Here is a 25,576-nt window from a genome sequence, read left to right on the forward strand (position 1 = left end):
GGATTCATCCCCCCCTAGTCTGAAGTTAAATTGTGGAAGTGCCAGTTCAGGTCCTGGTTCTCTACCAAAGGAGGGGAAAGCCACTCTCAAAGGGGGTGCTCAGGTGGGGCTGGCTGTCCTCTGGGGGTGCCACTCTTCCCTGGAGTACAGGCAGAGCTGAGGAAAGCCGTATGTGTAGTGTAAGATAAAGCTTTAAGAGGTAGCTGACGTGAATCCAGGGTCTACCACACAGCTCACGTATTCTTAGCTGCCTGCCCCAAAAGCTGCCGATGTTAATTAATAGCGCACAGGGGATGCGTGCCAGCTAAACCCAAATGCACTCATTTGTAAGGAGAAGGCAGGGCAAATGGTACTTACCCACGCTGAAGAACAATTTGTCACAATGCAACTTTGGCTTACATTCAACACAGAAACTACTTTTAACACAGGTGGGGTTTTTTTATAGCTCAGTCTGGCGAAAAAGTTGAATTCTGAACCAAGCTTCAACCATGTCACAAAGAGTACTTTGAGGGACAACACCGTTACTAACCACTGAAAGCACTGTCTGCTGGAAAACATAGTTTTAATAGATATTCTTCATCTTACAGAAGAGCACAATAAATACACCACATTCTATTGAAATTTCAGATGACACTAGAGTAAGAAGAGGTGAAAGAGGGAGAATACCAACAGATGACATAACCATACCCCCAAACTGCAGGACAAAACACTCCCTACTGCAACCACTACAAGCTGTCATTTATACACTTTGGGTTGGCCTCCCCAGAAGCTTTTAAGCTTGCTTTTTTTTCTTTTTGTGTGTGTGTGTGAGGGAGAGGGTTTGGGGAAGAGAATAGGGACACAGAAAATTAAGGGAAGCAGTAAGATAGGTTCCCAGAAAAGATGCTGGACTCCCAGACAAGATGTATACACAAAAAACAAGGATGAGAAGGAAGTTTTGAATCACTTTCCTTCCCTCCAATAAAGAAGCTTTGTTTCTATTTAAGCAGACTGGTTGCTCAAGCAAGTAGCTTAATAAAGCTTGTAGAGAAAACCAGTGGTACAAGGCGCTAGCCAGAAGTGGTTAAGCAAACATCAGTCGATACACAAGCTGGCTGTAACAGTGGTTTTTACACACTGGTATTTCATGTTAATAGAGGGCAGGAATTAAAGTTTGAAACCTGTGTAGCCTAACATCTGATGACAATCAGCAAAGAAGTTATGCAGATACTCATTAGTGGTGTCATTTGTGCTCATCCTCCTACCTGAGTACTGTTATTTCCATGAAAATGCTTATCAATGCATTACTAAAATTATGTTTACAATGGTTACATCAGAGACTTGTTTCTAAAAGTCACTCCGAATGCAAGTTCATATGAAATTGGCCAGGTAAGGTCACCCACATAACACAAGCTAATAAAAAAGGCAAGCAAACAGAAGCAAAAAAAAAAAAAAATCTTGTGAATTCCACCTCTTTACTGTTTAATCTGTCAGAATGGTGAAGACAAATTGTCAATTCTGGTTTCAGTTTTTTTAAATACGATTGTCACATTGGAGAAATGAAAACACAGCAAAATAAACTGTACAAAGGCAAAGTAGAATAACAAAAAATATTTTACTAAAACATAAGATTTACAGGAGATTTTCCAGACAAGCCATACAAAATGGTCACAAGCTTTTTCTTGGAGGGATTTTTCTACACTTGACAGCAGAATCACAATATTATTAGTGAAAGTGATGGATGTTTAATGTTCCCATTTTTTGTTCAAACAATGAAGCTTGTCCATCTACAGCGTCTAAGTTAGACTGGGCTAGAGGGTATATTCTACAGTATAACTGGTTAGCTGCTTTTACCAATGCAATTAGCATCACCATAAAAAGGGAGGAGGAGCCCACAAAATTAAAACAAAAAGCCCCGCAGCTAACCCTGCCTACCTTCATTCACAGTGCTTATACTTAAACCATGATGGGAAAAATGATTAAAAGCAGAGACGTGCTGCTGCTTTCAAACAATTTCACAACAATCCAGATGATACTTCTAGCCTCTGCTCATGCGGTACAATAGTGAATTAGGACAAGACACAGATTTGCTAATGTGCATTTAATCACCAAAGGACTGAAGATGTCTGGGCTTTTATTCTGTAACGTTTCTAAGACTGTGTCCATTAAATGCAAACAAAAAAGGAAGAGGTCTTGGCAGAACAGGAGAAGTGATGCACACTTGATGTTCAAAGCACATTTAAATATTATTCATGGCATATAGCCTAGTCCATGCTCTGGCTGTAAAGAAAAAGAAACACATTTAAGAAAAAAATGTATTCTTCAGGCTTTAGTAAAGTCATTTTAAATACTTATTTTAAAGATGGATTTTACACCACTGCTGCAAGTACATAAAATATATCAGTCCTGAGATTCTAAGTGCAATTTTGAACTCCAGTAACTGTCAACTTTTGTATATTATAGAAGTGGTCTGACTGCAGTGGATCCAGAAGTGAAGAGGCATAATGCAGTAATTCCTTCAATCCATTACAGCCTGCAACAGAAGTGGGTATGGAAGAGATGTACTTTGTGAAACCAGATAATCTGTTCCTTAAGCTTTGAGGAAAAGCAGTGGTGCATACTTTTATTTTACAACAACTCCAAATTAAACACGCTTGCAATTTGGGAACATGAAAACTCAAAACAGATCGAGAAAGCTTTTCTTCTGGCAAGTCTCACAGACTTGAAGACAGACCACTGCAGGCACATTCAGGGTACTTGCACTATGACTGTATGCAATAATTGTTTCTGCAAGTTGCAGACATAAAACAAGAGGTCAGGATTTGCATCCCCCAACTAATTAGTAATCAGCTACTTCCTAAAACTAGGAGAGAAAAAAAAAGTCTAAGATACATCACCTGTTTCTATGGCTTGGGCTTCATTGGTCTTCCATTGCTCAGCTACATCATTTGCTAGTGGATCATCTGGATTGGGAGCGCTTAACAAAGCCTGGATTGATAGCAGAACTGTACGAATCTGCAAAGCTGGGGACCATTTATCTGAAGAGACATTTACAGGAGTATGAAACACCGTATTTGCCAGAGTCTACAGAAATAGCAAGTTTTCCTCTCCCAGATTAAGGAATAAGCAAGGCATTCTTTAAACAAATGAAACCTCTTTTTAGGGTCAATTTACAAGTTTCTGAACTTAATAAGATCAAAAGAAAGAAAACAAGGTAGCACTTACCTTTCAAAATATCTAAACATATTCTTCCCAGCTTGTCTACATTAGGATGATAAATTTTGGTCATGAAACGTACTTTAGGAGCTGCCATTGGGTATTCTTCTGGAAGGAATAGTTCAAGTTTAAATGTCCCACCCTCAAAGGGGGAATCCTGCGGACCTGCAATGACCACGTGAAAATAACGCGCGTTGCTTTCATCTGGCTCCGCTTTTATCCCAGGGACTGGCTCTGCCAGTAAACGCTGGGTTTCCTAGAAGAAGAAGAAGAGGCAATATAACAAATACAACCCAATTAAAATAAACATGACTTGTACAAACTATTTTAAAACCAGTAAGTATTCATTATGAGCTATTTGCCTACATCCACAACAAATATCTTGAAGTCAAAGAACACCTGCAGAAAGCAGATGAGGATGCGGTAAACTGGTGTGCATCTCCTTTCAGATCCCTCAACTGCTGTAATAGTGTGTGCTTCTATAGTGCAAGGTAATAGATAACAATTAAGCTGCCCTCAAATTTAACTTTTGATTAAACTATTGCCAAGCTGTTATTTTTTTTCAATATACTTAAAAGCACTTTAAAGAATACCACAATGAAAATACCAAAAGCATTTCCCATTCTATCTTAAATAGAAAATCCCTTAAGTGAAAAGCCAAAGGGGTTAACCACTCACAGAAAGCATTCAAGGTTTACTCTAACAAAGGCGGACTGGTTTAAGATGAACATTTTTACTGGAATCAGTTTCAACTTCAAAGAATTCAAATTACTTATTCTGCTGCCACACTAAAGGTGTTTGTAAGGATGTTTTATATATTTACACATGTATATGCATAAATAGCTTTGGTGTGAGCACTTTCAGCCCACATATAACCAAGTTTAAAGTCACCCTAACAAACAGTAGGAGACAGGCAAGTTGTTCTTTAAGCAGCAAAATCAGGGAAGCCTGGTTTCCGACAACAAATTGCATTCTTTGTTGTTCAATTCCTCTGCCTACAGCATCAATCATAGAATGGTTTGGGTTGGAAGGGACCTTAAAGATCATCTAGTTCCAACCCCCCTGCCATGGGCACGGACACCCTCCACTAGACCAGGTTGCCCAAAGCCCCATCCAACCTGGCCTTGAACACTTCCAGGGAGGGGGCATCTACAACTTCTCTGGGCAACCTGTTCCAGTGCCTCACCACCCTCACAGTAAAGAATTTTTTCCTAACATCTAACCTAAATTGACCCTCTTTTAGTTTAAGCCCATTACCCCTTGTCCTATCACTAGACTCCCTCATGAACACTCCCTTTCCATCTGTCCTGTAGGCCCTCTTTAGGTACTGGAAGGCCATAATTAATTCTCCCCAGAGCCTTCTCTTCTCCAGGCTAAAAAACCTCCACTCTCTCAGCCTGTCTTCATGGGAGAGGTGCTCCAGCCCTTGGATCATCTTCGTGGCCCTCCTCTGGACTCACTCCAACAGCTCCATGCCTTTTCTTTCTTGTACTAGGGACCCCAGAGCTGGGTGCAGTACTCCTACCTCAGGCACCATGCCGCACCCATAGCTAAGAGCTGCCCACGTTCTGACCACACATCCCACCAACGCACTGAGAGCGGACAGACCAAGTCCTGCACATCTTTCCCTCTCCTCTGCCACCAGCCTTCACAAGTCTTACAGGCACCATTCTGCTCCTCCTTATAAAAAAAGGGCCCGAGGCCAAATCAGGCAAAAGGATATTAGGCAGGGACAAGAAGTCCTGCAGAAGCCTCATTTCCTCAGGCAATTTTAGCCCCATTTCCTGCTTTTCCTCTAGCTTGTTTTTACTATGTACAGTTAATTTTTTCACCACCTGTGCTGACTTTCACAAAGAAAAATTATCCTGTTTCTACTGATGAAAAATGGTAACTTGTAGGTGTAGTATTAATTTATTACGCTAGTACTATAGCATATTTATTGTGTGTCATACAAGCACAAAATAGACAGATTATCTCTACTTGACTCAATACATTCTTCAAACATAGCTGGACTGTTACAAGACTCATATTTTGTAGAAAAATTTACACAACATTTAAGTGATATGGTTGTCTTGATGCAATTAAATAATATCTCATTTTATATTTTATTTTCTTTTGCTAAAGAAGTGAAGTCACAATAATTAATGCCAAAAATCCAGTTATCATCTCAAAATTGTCAAGGTCCTACAAATCATAATATTGAAGTTATTACTACGTAATACGCAAACATAAAAATAAATTTATCCGGTCTAATTCCTTGTTGTGACTACACATTGCCTACTTATCTACACAGGCATTTGCTGCCAACACCACTTACACATCTTACTGTAAGGCCATCCAAACTTCTTAGAGCTGTCTACACTCACTTCTACAAGTATTTTTTAAATGATACACATACATTTATAATGTGCTCAGAATTTGTATTCTGCTATTTACTTGTACAGTAATTCTGTAAAAAAAGCAATTATAACAAATGCTTAAGGCTTTAGTTCAGTGGTATGAAAGTCAGTGAGTAAGAAACTAGAGATTATCCCTGTAAATGCATAAGACATTCTCCATTTCTTTCAGCAAGTTTTTGGTATAAGTGCTGCCGCAGATAAATGGGACAATTTTGGATTTCCACCTATGAAGGACCATATACTTATTACAGTTTGACAGTTTTGGCAGAGGAGACCATGTCTTATGCCAAATACAAACTAATACAGCAAGCTAACCTGCAATTAAAAAAAGAATGAACTTAACAAAAAGACTCAATTTTTAAAATTTTTTCACAGCTGCTACCACTTGGACTTTGCCAGATACACGCTAGTAGGCAAATCGATTTTGGTTCTTATGGGCATGCTCAAATTTAGGACTACTTTTTTTTTTTAAATAAGGATAACATTTTTAATAGGCGGGCTGATCTCAGCAGTCCCTAGCCCCTACTCAGTCATTCTGGTCCTCAGGCTGCCTCCCTAGTTACACCAGTATGCTGACTGTACCCGTATTGGGCAGCCAATCCTGACTTAAAATAACCCAGAATCAGCAGTTCTCTGGCAGCAGCATCAGCACTTCTACCTGCCAGCATAACTGAGGGAGCAATGCTTGGCTGCGAGCTGCACATTCTGCCACTAAAAACCATTTGTCAATAAACAATGAGAGAGCCCACGTATGAGAAAAACAATTACTTTAATTGAGGTACCACATTATACTGAAGGGACTATACCACTGCTAGTATGTCACTGCGTTCAGATAGCCCTTTATGCCTCTCCATTATGCGGCCACAGTTATCTTGCTATAAAACACCACAGAAAAGGGCAGTGCAAAGAAAAGGATTTATGCTGCATGCAGCTACACTAGTGCTGAGGCTACTCAAAAATTATACAGGCCCCCTGTGGAACATTAATATTAGATGAAAAATGCTTTAAGCAAGCATGCCTCACTTCCTGCACTGTGCATGGAGCTTCTCCACTATCAGCATAATTGAAGCTGTTTTCAAACAGAGATGAGGAGGAATACTTGCAAGAAATCTGAGAGAGAGAATTGGTTGACACTCATCTTTCATACCCACCAGGCTCTGATGCAGCCATCACACTGAAAGCAAGCACCAAGCTAAACATCTGACACACAAAAATGGTCGTGACTCCTGTGAACATACATCGCTACCGTTTTATGCAAAAGCTGAGAAGCATCTTTGGTTCAGAAAAGGCATCTTTTAAAAACAGCGTAACACAGACAAGCTTGTTAGACTATGGAAAACACAAGAAAGATGCCATTGATTAGAAGAACGTGAAATGTTTGTACTTAAATACATCAACACCACCTGCTAATTTCTGACAGTAAATAAGGCTTTTACCCTTTAGTTATGAATAAATTTATAATATCTTCAATATATTTGAAGAACAGAAAGGGAGAAATTCATCAAAAAAGTCTAAGCATATAAAATGCTTAAGCATACAAGTAGGTCCAGTTCTAAGGTGCTATCAGGGACTTGACTTCCACATTTTACAGTAAGATGGCCAGTTAAAGACATCCTGATACTAAAATCAATTTGTTTTCCCATAAGACTTGAGGAAATAAGTCATATTTGAGACAAACAGTTGTCAGTATACAGGGCAACACCATGCAGCAGGTCAGGAAACTGAGCTGCTTAAAGATTTTTTTTTTAAGTGTACATTACCAAAAAAACCCCAAAAGCACTCTGTAGAGTCACCCACAAGAGAGTCACAAGATGCAGACTTAAGCTACAAACAAGGAAGTGTTTAACTACATGTTGATCTTATTTTGTAGTTTTATAATACTTCCCCCCCCCGAGGATGGTCACCCTGGTGAAAAATAGTCTCTCAAATGTGTTTAAATAAATAAATTGCTTCTAATTAGTTAAAAAAGGTGAGGAGTTAAAAGTTTAATCAGGAAGATCAAGCATATGCAATACTTCATTTTCCAAGGTCCTTTAAGGCAAAGTCTTTCTAACACATTTTTAGCTGAGGAAGTGAGTTTTATGCAATCTGTTACTTTTGCCTTTTCTCCCCAAAACTGCCTTTGAACCCTTTGTCCGATTCTAACTTTTCTGTATGTTTTGTAAGCTGTCAGTGGCTAAGACAGAAACCAAGCTCAGTGCTACCAAAGAGAAAGGTATGAAGAACTCTGAAATTACATGCTGTTTGGCCAGTTTATTCCAACCAAGTATGTACTACTCTTGCACGCCAAAAAAAACCCTGCCAATAAGGATAAAGACAGCTGGGACACCCAAATATTGACATGTTAAAGAGGATAAAGGACAAATTCACAGAAAACTAGGTTTTGCAGTTCTGATGCTCACAATAAATGTTTTCACAATATAGCAGTTAATTTTATCTTCACAGGAATACAAATTTCCATCTAAATAAGTGTTCCAGAACAGCACTTTATAGTGTTTCTTATTAGCTCTCCTCTAGCATACTGCAGTAAGTTTCACAGAAGAGATTTTATGACATTTTTGAGCTCTAAAGCATTTAATGAAGTATCCCATGCTGCCATAGGCGGTTATTTCTATTTGTCATACTCTGCAATGGTTTTAGATTGAGATCTCGTCTTGCTCCTGCTTTTATTCCAGTTTCCAATTCCAAGTTAATGTCATAATTTCCATTGACTAAAGAAAATTAATAAATCCAAAATGAAGATACATGCCAGTCAGTACTAAAAAAAACCCACCACACTGTCATTCACAACTGCTTATGCCCCCCAAATTTTATCTTTCTTACTTTTAATTAAGTGGTTAAAAACCACAGAAATATTGAAGGTGTTTTGACAAGCAAAAGCAAAGCTTTCTTATTAACACAGGTGGCCTGAAGTAGAGTGACAGATGATACGGATGGGACAGATGGTGTAGCTGACATTCTGCATAGCTATTCTTCTATGAAGACATTAAATTGAAGACTCATTGTACCTGACGGGGTGGGGGGAGAAACCCTCAACATGTTCTTAAGTAACCTGTGAGGACAAGAAGCCTCAGGAAGAAAGTGCTGTGATCTTTAGAAGAGACCAACAGAGCAGGAGGTGGAGCTGAGGGGTTTTTGGGTTGCCAAGGCTGAGAGATGCCACATTAACATGAAAGATCCATTTGCAGGGGGGTATGTTTCATTCTTCGAGCTTTTGCTTGGTTATCCTGCTTTCAGTGGAAGAAAAAAAAGTTACTGAAAAGCAGACATAACCACCGGGATTCTCCTGGTTCATACACCCAGAACAAGACAAAGCCCATCTTTAAAGAAGTGAACTGAACAACCCACAAGATGCTTCCATACAGACATGCATGAAAATCAATTGTTAGAGCACATGGAGATATGAATAAGTATACAAAGAAGGAATCCATTAGAAATACACTGCTATTTTAATCACTTCCAGTCTTGCAAAAGTGTTTATGAAAGTCTGAAGTTGCCAAGGCCTCAGTCAAAACAACCAAGAAAAGATTTCTGTATGCCACATTTCTGGAAAACAAACTGCTATTTCAGAAACCTTACTTGCTATCAACAGATTAAGGCAGGATCAAACAGTGGCATAGTGGCAAATAACTACAATCAGAAAACTCATGTATGCAAGTATTTGCAGAAAAAGCCCAGAACATTGTTTTTTACATAGCAGAACTTCTGCAGCTGAACTGAAATCTCTAAACCTTCATCTGTCTAAGACCACTCCAGTGGTGAAGGAAGAAATTGTTGCATGGGATTAGACAATTTTTAAAGCTTTTTCAGTGCTTTTTAGAAAGGAGTACTATATTCCTGGAAAAATAATTGCAATTCCATTACCTGTACTATGGCAATAGTTAATCACCACAAATTTCACGCTGCCTGCCAAGGGATGTTGGCTAAAAAAGTTAAGAACAAATCAATATCTAGCACCTACAAAATGCAGGAAATTTAAGGCTACTGTACAAAGGCCACTAAAATTTAAGAAAGAAGCTTGCTTGCAAAGTCAGTAAAGCGTAGCTCAAACAAGAAATCCAAGTTCAATGTCTTCAGCCAAATTTGCTTTGCTTAATTCAGCTGTCCGCATTCTCAATGTCCTGATACCCTAGTTTTCTTATTTCATATTCAATAATTACTCCTATACAGCAAAAAATTCTGCATATTAATCCACAAGTTAAATACAGTAGTCTTTAGTGAGATGTTACAATTGAAGGAATAAACTTTTTGACAGAATCTAACATGGTCTTCTGCTCTACACAGTCCTTTAATATAAGCTGTGAAATCATCTGGTGAAATTCATAAAGTGCACTAGAACAAAGGGAGCTTAGAGAAATCTCAACATCTTACAAAACCTGAACATTTTAAGCTAATAAATGAGCAGCTACTTGGGAAAGGAAGAAAAAAAAGCTGTGCTGCATTTCCATGTTAGCCTATTATGCACCTTCACTTTTGCCTGTATAGCTGTCTCTTCACCTCATAGTGAAACATAGCATGTAGCTGCTGTGGAAGGAAAAAAAAAATCATGCAAGAGAGAAGAGTCCCTGAGGCAGTTCACCAGATGTCCACACAAACAGCTGTGCCAACAAAAAGGAGGGTGCAAACACATGCTGTCAGAAGGGTGGAAGAACAGACTGCTCCTTTTGGTGAAAGGGCTGGTTTGAAGAGTTGAGGCTGCAGCGTTAATCACAGTGAGATACTAGCGTAACAGATTACCATTCCGTAACCAACCTAAAAAGGAAACGCAGAGGTTACCTCCTCATACCAAAGGAAGAAGCTTAACTACCAACAGGGCTAATTTCAGTAACAGATAGTAAACTGCTAAATTAAAGTCTTCATCCATCTATAAAAGTCTTAAACACCAAAGATTCTGTGTATCTTCTTACTTGTTACAAACAGTTATCTAGTAACCTTTTATAGTGTTGAGATGACAGGAAAGCATCCTTATGACCAGCAGCTTTATACTAGTACCTTAAAAAGAGAGAGAACATTAAGGCTTTCAGAGGTCAACATAGCTGTGCTAAAATTATTCTGAAACTTCAAAACAGAAAACATTAATAAGGCCTCTTATGCAAAGAGAAAATACTGCAGGTCTTAGAGCTGCTAAATGTTTAAAATGACACAATGCCACATCTTTATGCAAAGTCTCAGGGGAATGATCCTTTCCCTGTATTTTCAGCAGCACATTTACTAGTTCAATTCTCTATGCAGCAGTCAACTAATTTACTTTCTGCATCACCTACTAAAATGGAGGTTACAGCCCTACAACTTTGTCAGGCTGAGGTAAGGTACTAATTCAGACAGTGAAAAAATGTAGATAATATCCACTTTTACCTGTAGGTTCAACCAACCCTAGGTGGCTTTATTCTGATCAGAAGACAGATGATGGATGAATGTGTCTTAATAAGACTGAATCTGCAAAAGGAATTACAGCTCACAGCTCAACTTCCAGTGCTTATTGCTGCCCCCTTGCCAGAAATCACCACCTTGCAAATCTACCGATAAAGTAAACCCTGTCAGCACTCCCAATTCAACTCAAGAAAAGTGAGCTGGGTTCTCTTAACAAGATCTTTAACCTGAAAAATGTTGACTGACAGCATATAAACTCTGCTGCCATCTATTAGAAGACTGTAACTTCCAACAGAAACTGATGAACAGTTGGCATTGGCTGTGGGTAAAAGCATCTTCCACCAGTATGAATGAATGAAATCTGTACATCTGTTGATAGATTTCTTCCATAGATGCTACAAGCAAGGGTCTCCAAACAGCTGGCTATAAACCAAACTTCTTTGGTAGCCTTGACCACTTATAAAAGGAACAATAGGATGCAACATTGCATCAACAGTTCCAAGATGGCCTAAATGAAAGTTATTGGTAAAATGGAAGAGGCACACAGACTGAAAAAAACCACACATCAGCTTGCCTCACTTCTTTGGGGCATAAAACTTGTATTTGGTATGGTCCAATTTAACTGCATAACCACCTAGGCATATGCATAGGGTGTAGGTGTCAAGGTATTGGCAGCAGGGGAGCTCCAGGGGTGACCTCTGCGGAAAGAGGCCAAGGGCTGCACCACCCAGACACAGCCAGCTCCAACAGACCTGCGGCAAGGCACAGCTGAGCCTATCAGCCAAGCTGGTGGCACATCCGGGAGAATGTATTTAAGAAAAGATAGAAAATATCAGAGAATAGCGAGGCGGGGGAGAAGTGTGAGCAAAACTGGAGTGAACACCAAGGTGAGAAAATGAGGGTGAAGAGGTGCTCCAGGCACTGAAGCAGAGATTCCCTGTAGCCCATGGAGGACAGGAGTGAAGCAGACATTCACACTGCAGCCCACAGAGAGGACCACGATGGAGCATGGGAAAAGTGTGAGGAAGAGGGAACAGCAAAGACGAGTTGTTACAGACTGACCACAAACCCCCATTCCCCATCCTCTCAACCATCAGGGATAGGGGAGGTAGAGTCAGGAGTGAAGATGAGTGTGGGAAAAGGGGGGCAAAGGTGTTGTTTTGTCTTTGTGTCTCACCATCTGACTCTTACTTGGCAATAAATTAATTTTTCCCCAAGTAGAGTCTGTTTTGCCCATGATGGTAACTGTAAGTGATCTCCCTGTCTTTGTCTTGACTCATGAAAGACTCATGTCTTTTCCATCTTATTTTCTCCCTCTGCCTGGTTGAGTAAGGCAGAGTGAGAGTGTGGTTGGGTGGGCATCTGGCCAACATCAACCCACTACAGCATAAAACACAAGGTAACTTTTAAGCTGAAATGTGTCTGAACTGCTGTATCCAGAAGCACTTTTAGTGAGGATGTGGTAGACAGTTGCAGACTCCGCAGATGATATTGCAAATTATTTTTTCAAAAAGAGATGACGGACTTAAAATGAAAGCCACTAGGTCCATTTTCTGCTATAGTTGAAATGATAACACTTATGACTTGGAGGGTACCACACATACCAATTTATGTGTGAGAAGATGTGATGAGGAAAAAGAGATATCTTTCAGTTTAACTGATTGCTCATCAGTCTCTTCAATATTTGCTTCCTAGGAGAGATCAGACATTTGCTGCCAAGTCCTCCAGGAAGATTTCTAAAGCAGATGAAAAGTCACTACCAATAAAAATGCAGAAGAGATTAAAAAAAAAAAAAAAAAGAGAGTTACACCTAAGTTCCACTCTTAATGAGTTAAAAATTAGTGCAAGTCCTCTATCTCAGTCTTCATTGGCTTCAGCGGTTGAGTTTACAATTGAGTCAAACACCTTTTCTCCCCACCATTTCAGCCTGATTCTCAGTCCTTCTGCATCAATTTCACTCACATCTGTAACAACCTCCACCTTTTCCTTTCCTCAAAATGCAAGGGTTTGCCCAAGTGGGAAGCCCTAACTTCTCAGCAGCAGCGCTAATTTGTCCAGTCACCCTTCCATGCACCCCTTTCATCAGTCCAAGCGTTTGCAAAGTCAAACAAGAGATCACAGAACTGATTTGGCTTAAGAAATAACCTTTACTGCAGAGTTCTGAGCCAAATCAGTCCAAGTATACTGCAGTGGCACAAGAACTTCTGTGCCAGCACGGGCCAGACTAAATCTGTTTATATAGTGAGGCTGCTCAACGCGAACTACAGGCTAAATCACCTTGAGAACTTCTGGTTAATCTAACTTAACTAGGTGGTAACTTTTCCACCTGGTGCTGGCTATCTGCAAACACCACAGAAGTACACCATCAACTTCAGCATTTCTTTTCACACTACATACAGCATACACTTGTTTCATATTTTTATTCTGATTGCAGGAAATCCTTGTCAGCTACCGGTGCCATTATGTTCCAACTACATCTAATAGTTTGGATTAATTTCAGGATATGAAATAGAAACTAAAGGTTTTAGCTGCATAGGGTAAAACTTAAAGCAGCATATTGGCATGTAGACAAGTTGTAATTACTTGCCAAATGACAATTCTTTCCTGTTCTGTCAGAGTGGTCTAAGGGGAAGATCACACTGATCTCCTTCACCAAGAACTGATAAATTGCACACAAGAAGGTAAACCACATGCATGTTTTTGCTTTGATTTTTGAGGGGGAGGCAGTAGGAGAAAGTGAAGTTTATCAGTCAAAACTGTCTTCTATGTATAAGGATAAAGCTGACTCAGAAAACCACAAAGACTTAATTCAAAAACTTTTTATAACAGCATATCACATTTTGGCACAAATTCTTCCATGGTCTATCAATTCATTAGCTACAATTGTGTAAAGAACTGGCTATAACCAGCATTACTGAAAATGCATTGGTTACCTAAGCAGATATCATATTGTCAGAGAGATTTCAAAATGTTTAGATTAAAATTATATCACTGTAAAACAACTACATTGGAGTAAGTCTTCTGAAAATTATGCCTGCCTTTTAGGAAAAAAAGAATTAGCAATAAAGCCCATTAAACTGTAAAGCAAATGTCAAACATCATAAACAGAAGGCTGCACTTGTGGTTTCCAGTAGCTGGCCTCCACATGAATTCTTCTCTAACTTGCCATATAATCTCCAAGTGTCTGCATCCCACAAGCCTCTGCTTCCTGGACTTATTACTGGGCAAACGTCTCTGTACACTAATGCCTCCACCACCCTGCAGGTTCCTCGACCCCATCACCAGCCCCAACTGTATCTACCCCCCTCCCCCCAAAAAAAAGCTAGAAAATGTTCTGCATGTCAACATGTCAAAGGCATTGGCTGTAAAAAAAGAACGAACAGTGGAACAGTAGATTTAGAAACAATTAACTAGTACTCAATCTATGGACAGTTGTCCAGCAACTTGAAGTTACATCTCTGTTAAGCAAGCAACATGAATTCTGGATTGCTTGCTATCTTCCCTCACGCGCTTCTGGTTCTCCAGTTCTCATCGCCCCCAAACAACTTTAACCACTGCAAAGTCACTTACAGTGAGACGAAAGTAAATATACTGCAGGTAACAGCACCTTCCCAGAAAAAAAAAAATAAATCCAGAATCTACCCACTCTTGGAGGAAGACCTTGTTACCAAACAACCGTAATGTGAAGAGGGGCGTTTTTAAGGTCAGCATCTCCACTGAGAATGACCTCATTCTCAAATTTTCCACAGCAGATTACAGGATTTTGGAACTGTGAAGCCGAGATCCTATGCAAATTCCTAGAGGATTATCTATGTACTAGCACAGATCAAGCTTTCCACGGTGCATCTCCAGCTATAGTAAAGTGAGGTGTAAATAAAATTCACTAAGCTAATAGCGTAAGCCGTTCCTGTAGTTATACTGACAGAACATATTTGCATTAGAGCATTGCGTTAATACACAGTGCAGAGTTAACTATCAAAGTGTCATTAAAGCAAACAATAATTCATACAGAGCTTTTGTCCAAATGCCATCTATGGCAAAATTTTCCACTTGATTCTCACTATTAACCCACCAGTCACACCTAACTATCAAAATGAGGTTTTGTTTTGTACTATTACATAGAACAAATTTTGATGATACACTGAAAGCTGTGTAAACATAACAGACAAGTACAGAATAAAACAGTTGTGTGCAGAGTGATAAAAAAAACATTAGCATCAGTACTTAGAAAGCTTCTCTGATCAATGCCAAGGAACAGCACTGTCCAGAAGTAATGTTTTCTATGCCTAACCACCATCCAAACAAATGGAAAATACAACAAAAAGGTATTAAGCTTACCTCCGGTCTTTTTTATTTAATTTTTTTATCCAGGAAATAAAAAAAAGGCTGAAAAAGTCAGAGAAATCAAAAAGTAATAGCGACTTTCATGTGGATACAAATTTCCACGCCCCAGAAACCCATAGCTTCCAAGACAAAGTGAGAAACTTCAAGCTGACTGCCAGTAATACTGTTTAAGAAGAACTAGAAAGTTTCATGAGTTGCAGACTAAATACCTGATTCATATTTTAAAAAAATATATAAAGCTGATTATACTGACCTTTAATATAGAATGCTGTAAGTGCCCATCACCACACACACGTGAGAAACTCCATAAAACCTTCCAGAAATTTTATACTTTGAGGCAACATTTTATAACTCAGCAGTCCAAATGTTACCCAGATTCTCAAAAATACTGCAAGCAGGAGCTCACTGGCAGCAATGTGAAAATAGCTTCTCACAGTAAACAGCAAGGAAGGAGTATCTCAGACAATAACACACTACCATGCATGGGAAGAAATCAAAGCCTCAGTAATTTAACACTGATAATTTAATAAAAAAAAAATTGAAGAAGTCTCAAATACTGCTTCAGATAGTTACTTTGCAATATGAGCAGCTGCAATGATTGTAACAGAAGTGCTACTAACAACTGGCCACACAGTCAACACAAATCTGGACATCAAATCATGAATGATGAGATCGTTGCAGCAGTGAAAACAGCAGAAAGAAGAAAAACTATTTGAAAGGATGACACAAGGCAGCATTGCCCATCCCATTCAGATATACCAACTGCACTTGACACAGCAATGAGGTGGTTTGAATGTCAGCCAAAGAAAAAAAAAAAATCAGATGCAATTCAACTCCTTCCTCGACTGGAGCTACGTGACTTTGCAACACTGGAGAGAACTGGCATAATAAGTGCTTGAAAGTAAAAATCGCTGAGCTTATTTATGGTGTATATTGCAAAGGCTCACTTTTTAATACTGTGCAGTAGGAAAAAAGTTCACAGCATCAAAACCACACATATATGTAAATGTGCCATACTGCATTTTTATTTTATCTTACATTAATAGATTTTCTTGTCAAAGTGATTCTCAGAGGACCCCTGGTTTTGAACTACCGAAGAAAATAAAAATATCTCTTCTCTATTCAAAAGATAGAAGGTTTTCAAATTCTGATTATATCTTTAAAGATTCAAAACTATATCATCATTTTTCTACTCACCAAGCGTGATGTGCTAACGCTAAGTCATAACTCTAAAGCAAGTAATCTCTTGAGCTCACAGATCATTACCCACACACACTTGTTTAAAGTCTGTGTTTCTATGTAATCTGAGGACTGCAAACCAGGAGTAATTCTGAATCTTCTCTAACAACTGCTTTGCGACACCTATACTGTCACCTTTTAATTGAATTTGGGAAAGTACTGGAAATATAAATAGAGTTCTCTGCTGAGAGAAGGAAAGCTACTGCTCTCCTACTGGGCCAGATGACAGCCTGCACATAGCAAAGAAGCAGGCTGAGGAGTACAGGGCCGCTAGTCAACCTGAGAGCCAGGCCATCTGCCAGCAGTCGGTCAAGACGAGGAACGCCAACTGCATTTCGAGCAGTTAGCTAGACTCTGTTCTTCATTACAGTCCAAACATGCACTCCTATCCCCAGTCAGCCATCGCTGGTCTCCCTCAGATGACAACACAAAGAGAGCATGTGGACCAAAAGGAGAAGGTCTTTTCCTAACAGTAACCTAAAGCTATTTATCATCACATTTACTACTGTGCATAAAGAAAATTGGATCTTCTTGTTATTGGATTTATTTCACCTTTCTTTAGCTCTTTTACTTCCTACCTCTCTCTCTCTTCCATTTCCTTTCCTGATCTTTCAAATTCTCAGTAGTAGCAGAGTTCACTCTTTCCTCTCCCCCTAAGGCAACCAGCAATAGGAAATTGAACATCAAGACTGGCAGGATGGAAAAGGTCAAAACAATTATCACTTGAGACTCCTGAAGACTCAAGCAGGCATATCTCTAGGTCTGCACCTCTGCAGCTGCGATATTTCACAATATGACTTTGCATGTTTTTGCATCTGTAATAACTAGTCAGATTCAAGTCCTGCACCATACGTACATCCGGCAACCTAATGCATGCACAGCGCAGAAGCTAAAGAGTTGGTCATCTAACACTACCAATCCAAGACTTAAAAGCTCTAGACTGGCTGCAGACAACTTATAATGCACATATGGAAAGACACAATCCACCGTACACACCACCCTGCAAAAGATAATAATCCCAAAAACTCTAAGGGGGATCCTCCAGAGGAAATCTGGAGTTTCTAGGTCTTTCTACTGCTGCCTTCCACCTCCCCTCTCCAGGAGAAGAAACATTCCCATGCCATCACATCTTTGAAGTGAGCCGTATGAATTGCTCCAGGTTTTTTATAGAAAAGTATGAAAAAAACAAATGCATCAAGAAGGAAATTTATGCACCAGCTTACAAGTGGGTGCGCGTCTTGATTTTATTCAGGGGAATTGTCAAGAGCTATTGAAAAAATTTCACACGGACACCAGCCTTATGACTGAGCTCCTACATCTGTGATGAATGCCAGCTCCACCGTATTATGAATCAGTGTTCCCTCTCACAACTGAAATATATTCAGCTTTACATGCTGTGCACTAAGGCAGCTGGACGAGTGTCAAACTCATTCCATAAGATTTGTCTTTGTTATTTTTACTGTTTACAATTCGAGCAGTAATCATGGTTTAGTCTGTTTCACACAAGATAAACACTATTCCTGCCTTATTTTTACCTTGTCTCCTCCGTCACCTATTAGATAGTTTGGCTTCTTAGAGAAAAGCTAGTTTTACTTTTTCATCCGCTAATTGGCATATTCTATGTTCAGGTGTTTTACAACAGTCGCCAGCACTGTGTACTCAACCAAGAAAGCTTCACAGTGTTATAAATTATTTGTGACATTTGTTCACTTCCACAAGTAACAAAGGTGCTGTTATTTCCTATGAAGGCTAACAAACCTTACTAGAATCACTCAGTAACTTTTGTAAAGGGAGTGGCCACAAACCTAAGGGCTTCAATTTACATCACTGCACATCAAGTGGGAGACAGCAGCCCAGCACAAACATCCGTACTAGCTATAGGACCAAGCTATCAAAAAGACTCACGGGCATTGCAATGCAGCTACCTGTATCTCTGCTGAGCGACTCCAAATTATTCAAGTCTTAAGCTGAAATTGCTCTCGGAGTGTCAGTTGAAAGTACCCCAAAGTTGAGAGCCCTTACAAAGCTTGGTAAATCAAAGTGAAAGCAAGACACTGAACCGCCTGCACAGAGACGCCAGTACCGTATGGGCCGACCGCGCAGAGCATGCCTGTAAGTAACCAGGCTGGCCTAGCACGTACCGGTACGGATGCCCCCGACATACAGCTCAAGCCCAGGTTTAAGTACTCGCTGTGTTTTGTCCCTTCTCGCACAGGAGGAGGAACCCGAGCACCGCGCCTGCCGCGACTCCCGGCCCAAACACGGCGAGAGCTGTGCCGGGGAGCCGGGGCCAGGCGAGGAGCCGCACCGCCGGCGGAAAGGGGTGGGGGGTGCGCGCGGTGCCTTTCAAGCTCCGGGCCCCGGAAAGGATGCGCTGGCACCCGACGCACGGCAGTACCGGCGGCCATAAGGCGTCGCCGCCGCTCGGGCCGTTACCGTGATAGGCGCGGGCCCGCTCCCGCCCGCCGCCCCCGGCCTGCCAGGAGGGCCCGGCCCCTCCCGCCCGCCCGCCCGCACACGCCGCTGCCAGGCCCGGGAACCCCCGCGGGCGGCCGCACAGCCGCCACCGGCGGGAAGCAGTGGGGAGGCCAGGCCCGGCATGGCCCTCCGCCCCCACTCGCTCCCCCGGCAGCGGGTCGCCCCCCGCCCGGCAGGGGAAGGAACAGGCCTGGGAGCGGCCCTGCCCCCGCGCGGCCCTGCTCCCCAGCACCGGAAGCGGCGCCCGGCCCAGCCCTTCCCTGCCCGCCGCGCGGGACCCGGCCCGGCCGCCCCCGGAGCCCCGCACACGGCGCGGCGGCGGGGAGAGCGGGGGGTACCTTGATGATCCTGCGGGGCAGCCCGGCCATCTTGTCTCGTCGGGATGCGGGCTCGCGGGCTCGCCTACCGCTCGGGGCTCGCGCACAGCCGGAAGTAGCCCGCGCTACGTTTCCGGTGGCACCGCCCTCGGCGCGGGATGCTGGGCAATGTAGGCCGCGCCCGCCCGCCCTGCGCCCGAATGGCCGCTCGCCGGCAGCTGGTGCCTCTGCTGCGGGGCTCTCCGGGGGTAGGGTGGCCGCCTCGGCTGAACGGGTATCCCTGGGCTGTCTGTGGGCACAAGCGCGGTGGAGAGGGTGCTGGGGGTGGGGAGGAGGAACCGAGGGGGGCCGTGAGGCGGCAGGAGGGCCAGGGGGTGCCGCCGCCCGCACCGCCTTCTGCCTGAGGCCGCACGGCCCCGACCGCGGGTGGCGGGACGAACCCCCCGCCGCCCCTCCTCGTAGGGCAGCGGGTTGCCCCAATCTAAAATGGGTCGGGGCAGCAAGGCTGCGGGCCTGGGGGGGCCGTCAGTTCTCCAAGTCCTGTGGGAGAAGCAGGCAACGCCGGGGGCAGCGGCCTCCTACGCCACCCCGGTACGAGCTGGCAGAGCCCAGATGCCGGCGCTGCTTACGGTCCCTCTGATTCGCCCCCTGCGTGATGGTCTCCGGGTGTCTGCAAAGGCAGGCCCTTTGTAATAAGTGTGGGGAGTCATCACGCAACACTGAATTAGGATGTCATCAGTGTGTCTTGTCGTCTTGTGCACCGCAGTGCTACAACATGTACCATTGCCTCATTTTAGGCAGTGTGAGTGTTGCTAAACCTGTCACAAAGATCTTAGAGCATCTTTGTCTTAGTAACACCTGGTTGGTGACCCTTCTTTTTTAGCAGAAAGAAATATTGTAGAAGTTAGAGTACAATTATCACACAAGCATCCTAGGACACTACTGCAGCTGCATAGTAATAGAAACATCTAGCACTGCGCACCGTGATTGATGGGAAATAAAAGCACAGAAAGACAAAGCAATTCACCATAGGTTACCAAGCAGGCTAGCAGCACAGCCAGGAATAGGACCCTGTGTACATACGATTCCCAGTCAAGTGTTTTCTTCTAGTTTAAAAACTAGATAATCTACATAATTTCTATACGCTCTGGTAGAATGGAAAGTTCTCTGACACTGGTAAATCTGGACTGTGTAATTTCTGAAACACTCCTATCATAGATACTACAAACATGTTCTGTATCCTAAAATTTAAGCATTTATACTGTTACATGATGGTTATGATAACATGAAGCATGTGCTGGAAAAGGGGTGTGCCTCCTTCCTTCACCCTCCCTACAATACTTCTCAAAAACTTACCTAGTTTTCCTTCTCTATCCTCCTCAGGAAGCCATTGGCACTATAGAAGGCAACTACCAAGTACAAAGTTGTTCTACGCTATTTGATATCCCCAGCTGTTGAAGACACCAGTAATGCCAAACTTCGTGCCAATTCATGAAAACCCAAAATCTCTGTGAACTCTTGTGTCCATCCTCAGCCCCTTAAGCACTCAATTCCTCTCCTAACTTTCAGAATGTAACTTTCTCTGAAGTCAGTCAAATCAACAATGAAGTGACGTGCACCAAGAGAGGTGCATGAAAACATGTTTGCAGAATTGGGGCTTAAAGCATTCATCGATAACACCCCCTCATTAAGCAGAGGAGATGGGTGAGTTCATTTGCGTACATGAGCATGTGAAACGTCCGTGTTTAGATGTGGTCCTTCAGCAAAATCTGGTCTTGCTAGTTACACACACAACTATTCCTTAATCATGGATTTTTCTTTTTACTTAATTATTACAACCTGTTGCTACGACTAAACAAGACTGAGTAGATACTTTTGTGTACTCAGCACCTTCACAGTACTTGCCATCTAACCTAAAAAAGGTGAAATGCTGATTTCTAGGAAAAAAAAAGTTGTTAAGGTGGAGAAAAACCCTTCTAAGATAATGTGTTTATTAGCTGCATGTCAGCCTCTTTTTCTCTAGCTTCACAGATAATGAAGTATAGCACATCTGGTACCTTAGAATAAACAATTATAATCTGGGCTGCTAGGGTTCTCCTAAGGATGCACAGTGTCTCACTGTTTGATTCTGCTGGTGGCAGTCTTGGTGATTTACTAGTTAGTTGCTTTGGGTTTTTTAGGGTTTTCTTTCTCAGATAGGTGAGATCACACACAGAGATGCAAAGCCTTTCCAAATTACTACAGCGCAGATTCCCATCCCTTTGGCAGGAACAAAAAGTCTAAATGAAAAGTAGAGTATTCGAGATGTTCTTTGTATGGGCAAATGTAAACCTCAGGCCTGGGGTCATACGCGGCAGTTAGAACCTGTGTGGTCCTAAAATTGCTCTCAAACAATCCTTGTTCAATTGGAAGAATTTTCAGGCCATATTTAGTGCCCGTTTCTAGAACTCAGATCCTCACAAATGAAGGCTTACTTTGCAGTAAATTTTACAAGGTGTAAATACAGTAATGCCTTCTCAAGTTGTCTGTCACTTGGGAGAGCAGTGAGGTTGGTATAAATGAATTAACAACATCTAGTGATGATCACAATGCAGTGCAGACCTGCGTATAAATAACTGCTTACCACTGAGCAGTGTGCAGGTGGGGCAGAGAATTTAATTGGTTTTGAGGAATGGGGTTACAGTGAACTTTACTTAGGGAGTCAAGAAAAAAACAACAGGGTAGAAGGTTAGTGAAAAGAGGAAATTGCCATTCATATAATCTTGAAACTTTGTGAATAACTGAAAATATTTGTAATCATGTTGCTATGACACCCAGTAATAACTGGGAGCCTTCATTTTGAGTTAGCAGGTATATTGACATATGTAGAAAAAATGCAAATATTTAGGTTATTTTTAAAATTGTTCTCTCCGTGTTGTATAAATTTCACATAATACAATAGGCAGCTTAGGGACCAAGACCAGAAATGGTCCCTAAACCAAATGATCTCTTTTCACCCTTCTGTCCTATGCTAGTAACCCTTGTATGCCCTTGCCAGCATCAAACAAATATGAAGATACAGCTGGAGAGGTGAAGCAATTCCTTGTGAAAGATAGCAATTCCTTGTGAATTTTATGAAAGTAGGAAGACAAAAGAAAAAAAATGTTGCTGGTAATCCCACTAGGAGGAGGACTCCATGACTTCAACACTTTATTAGACATCAAAGAACCTTCACTGGGCCATATCCTCAAGACCAAAGTAATTGGAAACCAATGCATTTTGTTACACTGCTTGCAGAATTCTTTTTCTTTGTTTCTGCCTTCTCCTACTCTGTTGTTTGTTTGTTTTAATTTTACCCTTCTCTCGGAATATCATTAAAGAACTGGCACAAGTGGAAGAAAACACAGCTAAAAGATGCTTTTAGGCTCAATGCAAGTAAAATGCCACTCAGTTTCTTGAAAGGGCTGGAACTTCTGTTCTGTGAACCTTGTGCTGTGTCTGTGAGATGCAACAACAGAGTGGAGCATAGTTGGCTCAAACAAACGTTCATGAATGTTGCATTCAACATCCTCTTTCAGGTGTTGTAGACCAGGAATCTTGCTTCAGTCTGAAGTTGCAGCAAGTCGGTCTGGCAAACTATTATGTTTTGACAGTTTTTGTTGCTCAGCAAGTGGCCTGCCACATCCTGGGAAAGCTGCAGTTTTCATGACACCTCTCTTTCTGGCTCCTCTTAGGAAGACGCTTTTGAAGTCTCCTTGCTCAGGAGATGGCAGTGAACAAAACCATTGTTTTCTGTTGTCATATCTATAAAGATTTAGGTTGTTCCCCTAAGTCATTCTAGCTCCTACAAGGACTGCTGCAGAAATCCCTGAGTATCCCTATAGGTGCTGGAAAAGCCATCCAAACTGGCTACTCCAGAACCCTGGCTTTAGACTTGGCTTCTTTGTGCTCCCTCTGTACCAAGGGATATCTTCCAGGAGAAGCTATAATAAAAATTGTCCTTCTTTTATAGCATTCTCAAATTCCCAAAGGAGGCAACTTAATCCTCTGAATCAGAGCTGGAACAAGACACCTAAGTGCCAGAGGAGCTTTGTCTCCTCAAGCTAGCCACACCCCATGGAGATTCTTGCATCTTCCAGGTGCTTCCCCAACCCAATGACCTTCCAGTGTTCACTCCTGTCCTTCAGGATTTTCCACTTGGCCATTATTGCCACTGTAACTGGGTTCTGGACCGCAGCCTGCACCGCTCTGTGTGCATATCCTCCATTTGGCACGTGTCTTGGAAGACATCCTTGGAGAAGCACCACGGGTGATCCGGCCTAGCATGCTTCTGCTTTCCGCTTCCCTGGGTAGAACAGTACTTCAGCACTTGTGCTCTGGAGTTCAAGGCTGTCGCTAAAATGTATTTATTTTTCTCTGCTAGATTATTTATTTTGAGAAGTATGGCACAGGGACTCTTTATTCATACAGTTTTTCAAAGCCACATATACCATTAAACATAAGACAATGCCATTAAAACCACCTAGATAAAAACCTAAAAGTTTTTTGGAGAGCATGGGAGGGGGACAGAGAGGAGAAAAGTAGAGAAGAGAAAATGGATCCAGAAAAACTAGCTTTCCACAGTGCTACATGTATACTTTGTCAAAACTTGTAGAGGGTTTAAGCAATTTTTTTTTTTTTTAAATAAAGGTTTGATGGGAAAAAACATTCTGCTTTCATCCCAAGTATTGTAATTAATGAAGTCATGCATCCTTATTTAGACAGCTGCCCTCCCTGACTCTATCTGGTATTTTTCTTTTGCTAGGCTGTAAGATTTAGATGCAATGTATTTGGAAGTAATTTAGATTTATATTTTTGTTCAAATTAAATTGAAATTTTTCATTAGGCTCATTGCCTGGAGTTCTGTCTGATGCTGTCTTAGCAGTTGTGATTGCTTACTGTTTGCTCCGTTCATATCCTGAAATAAACCCTGCACCTCAGGCAGAATGTGAGGAAACCTGGGAATATTATATGCCTGTATTTTGTCAGATATATGCTGATAAACAGTTGAAGGATTTCAGACAGGACTCTGGATGGTTGTACTGCCCTTAGATCAGTAAAGGCTTTGTTAGCTGCTATTTTGACTCTACAGCTTTGTGTCGGGGTGCCTTCGGCTCCCAGCTCACCTGCCCTGAGGGAGCAGTGCTGCCCGTGCTGCTCCCTGATGCTTTGCTCCCGAATTCAGAGCGCCTGAAAACACAGGTTCACTTTAGAAAAGCAATCTTGTCATGCTACAGTTGCTGCTCGTTGGCTTTTATAAAGCAACATTTATATTTGCATTTCAGAGGAAATTTGGGTCAGACTGGTGTCACCTGTAGTCCCCATTTAAATTGGAGTTCATTCCTACAGCCCAGCTCCTGCAAGGCCTGTGTCCGCGGCGGTTATTTAGGTGTAGTTTCATGGCCGGGTTATGCCACTTTATATTTGCATTGCTGCTAAAGAGGGCTCCTGCCCTCCTCCTCTGCCACACACCGCTGCTCCCTCGGCTCACCTCATGATCTCACAGAAGACGAGCTGATTAAAAGCGTGAAGAGTTCCTGGGTGAACAGTGAGCTGATGTGAACCACAGGCAGTCACGCAGCTGTGCGGGTCTGGCACAAGAAGGGGGACTGGAGCCTGTACCTGAGTGTGTGAGAAGTGGACTGTCTCTAGTTCACTGCATTAGGGATAGTGTGAAGCCACATATTTGAGATCAAGTTATACCAGACGGCTGAGTCAATCTGTCAAAAAGAAGATTTCTTACTTCCCCTTCCCATCTCACTCCTACCCTCCTTCCTCATGCATAGCACTTCCCCCACCGTTCACTCCTGGGGCTTGTCAGATTCTGCCAAGCTGATTCACTAACTTGGCACAAAACCAGCCATTTAGTCTGGTCTTCTGCTGGACTGGTGAATTGATTTGGCTTACAGCGGGGTCTAGCAAGCACCAGAGACAACAAAAGGTAAGTGACAGAAGTGGGAGTGAAGTTGCCCCTTGTAGTATGCACGCGTTATTAACCCAACTTCAGATGCTTCTTATGCCTTTGGAGAAGCTGCAGGCAACACTGAGCTCCTGCTCCCTTTCCCTGCACTCTGCCCTAAGTTTCTGATCCCCTCCTTCCATTGGAACATATCTACTGGGGTATGGGTTTAGGTTTTTTTGGCCGAGTTACCTTTCTGACCAGCTCACTGAGGCATCAGAGCTGGCACAAGAGAAGCAGCAGGAAGCAGAGTGAGA

General features: G+C 42.1%; 1 protein-coding gene and 1 long non-coding RNA gene across 4 annotated transcripts; one reads left to right on the plus strand and one right to left on the minus strand.

The window, feature by feature from the left end:
* Positions 1 to 538: 538 nt before the first annotated feature.
* On the minus strand, positions 539 to 19,472 carry UBE2N (ubiquitin conjugating enzyme E2 N). 2 transcript variants are annotated; one of them, XM_054828815.1, is made up of 4 exons: positions 19,364 to 19,472; positions 3,205 to 3,451; positions 2,877 to 3,017; positions 539 to 2,259 (listed from the first exon to the last, which is right to left on the minus strand). In XM_054828815.1, exons 1-4 carry the CDS (start codon positions 19,391 to 19,393, stop codon positions 2,219 to 2,221), a joined length of 459 nt encoding a protein of 152 aa, XP_054684790.1. In that variant the 5' UTR covers positions 19,394 to 19,472; the 3' UTR covers positions 539 to 2,218. The 2 variants fall into 2 exon arrangements, with proteins under 2 accessions (XP_054684790.1, XP_054684779.1); XM_054828804.1 differs by lacking the exon at positions 19,364 to 19,472 and adding an exon at positions 18,689 to 18,970.
* Positions 19,473 to 19,505: 33 nt separating this feature from the next.
* Positions 19,506 to 24,211, plus strand: LOC129207619 (uncharacterized). 2 transcript variants are annotated; one of them, XR_008577487.1, is made up of 2 exons: positions 19,506 to 19,590; positions 20,726 to 24,211. It is a non-coding gene; the product is annotated as an uncharacterized LOC129207619 (long non-coding RNA). The 2 variants fall into 2 exon arrangements; XR_008577488.1 differs by having other exon boundaries at positions 19,522 to 19,616.
* Positions 24,212 to 25,576: the final 1,365 nt, after the last annotated feature.

This window comes from Grus americana, chromosome 1 (assembly GCF_028858705.1).
Source record: "Grus americana isolate bGruAme1 chromosome 1, bGruAme1.mat, whole genome shotgun sequence".
NCBI classification, from domain to species: domain Eukaryota; kingdom Metazoa; phylum Chordata; class Aves; order Gruiformes; family Gruidae; genus Grus; species Grus americana.

What these genes read in the sequence shown, in the direction of transcription:
- UBE2N (XM_054828804.1), bottom strand. Translation starts at nt 18,955, where the DNA reads ATGGCCGCCGGTACTGCCGTGCGTCGGGTGCCAGCGCATCCTTTCCGG. An exon ending in TGTCGGGGGCATCCGTACCG is followed by an intron (nt 3,452 to 18,688) that starts GTACGTGCTAGG and finishes TTCTTCTTCTAG; the next exon opens with GAAACCCAGCGTTTACTGGC. An exon ending in ATGTTTAGATATTTTGAAAG is followed by an intron (nt 3,018 to 3,204) that starts GTAAGTGCTACC and finishes ATGTCTCTTCAG; the next exon opens with ATAAATGGTCCCCAGCTTTG.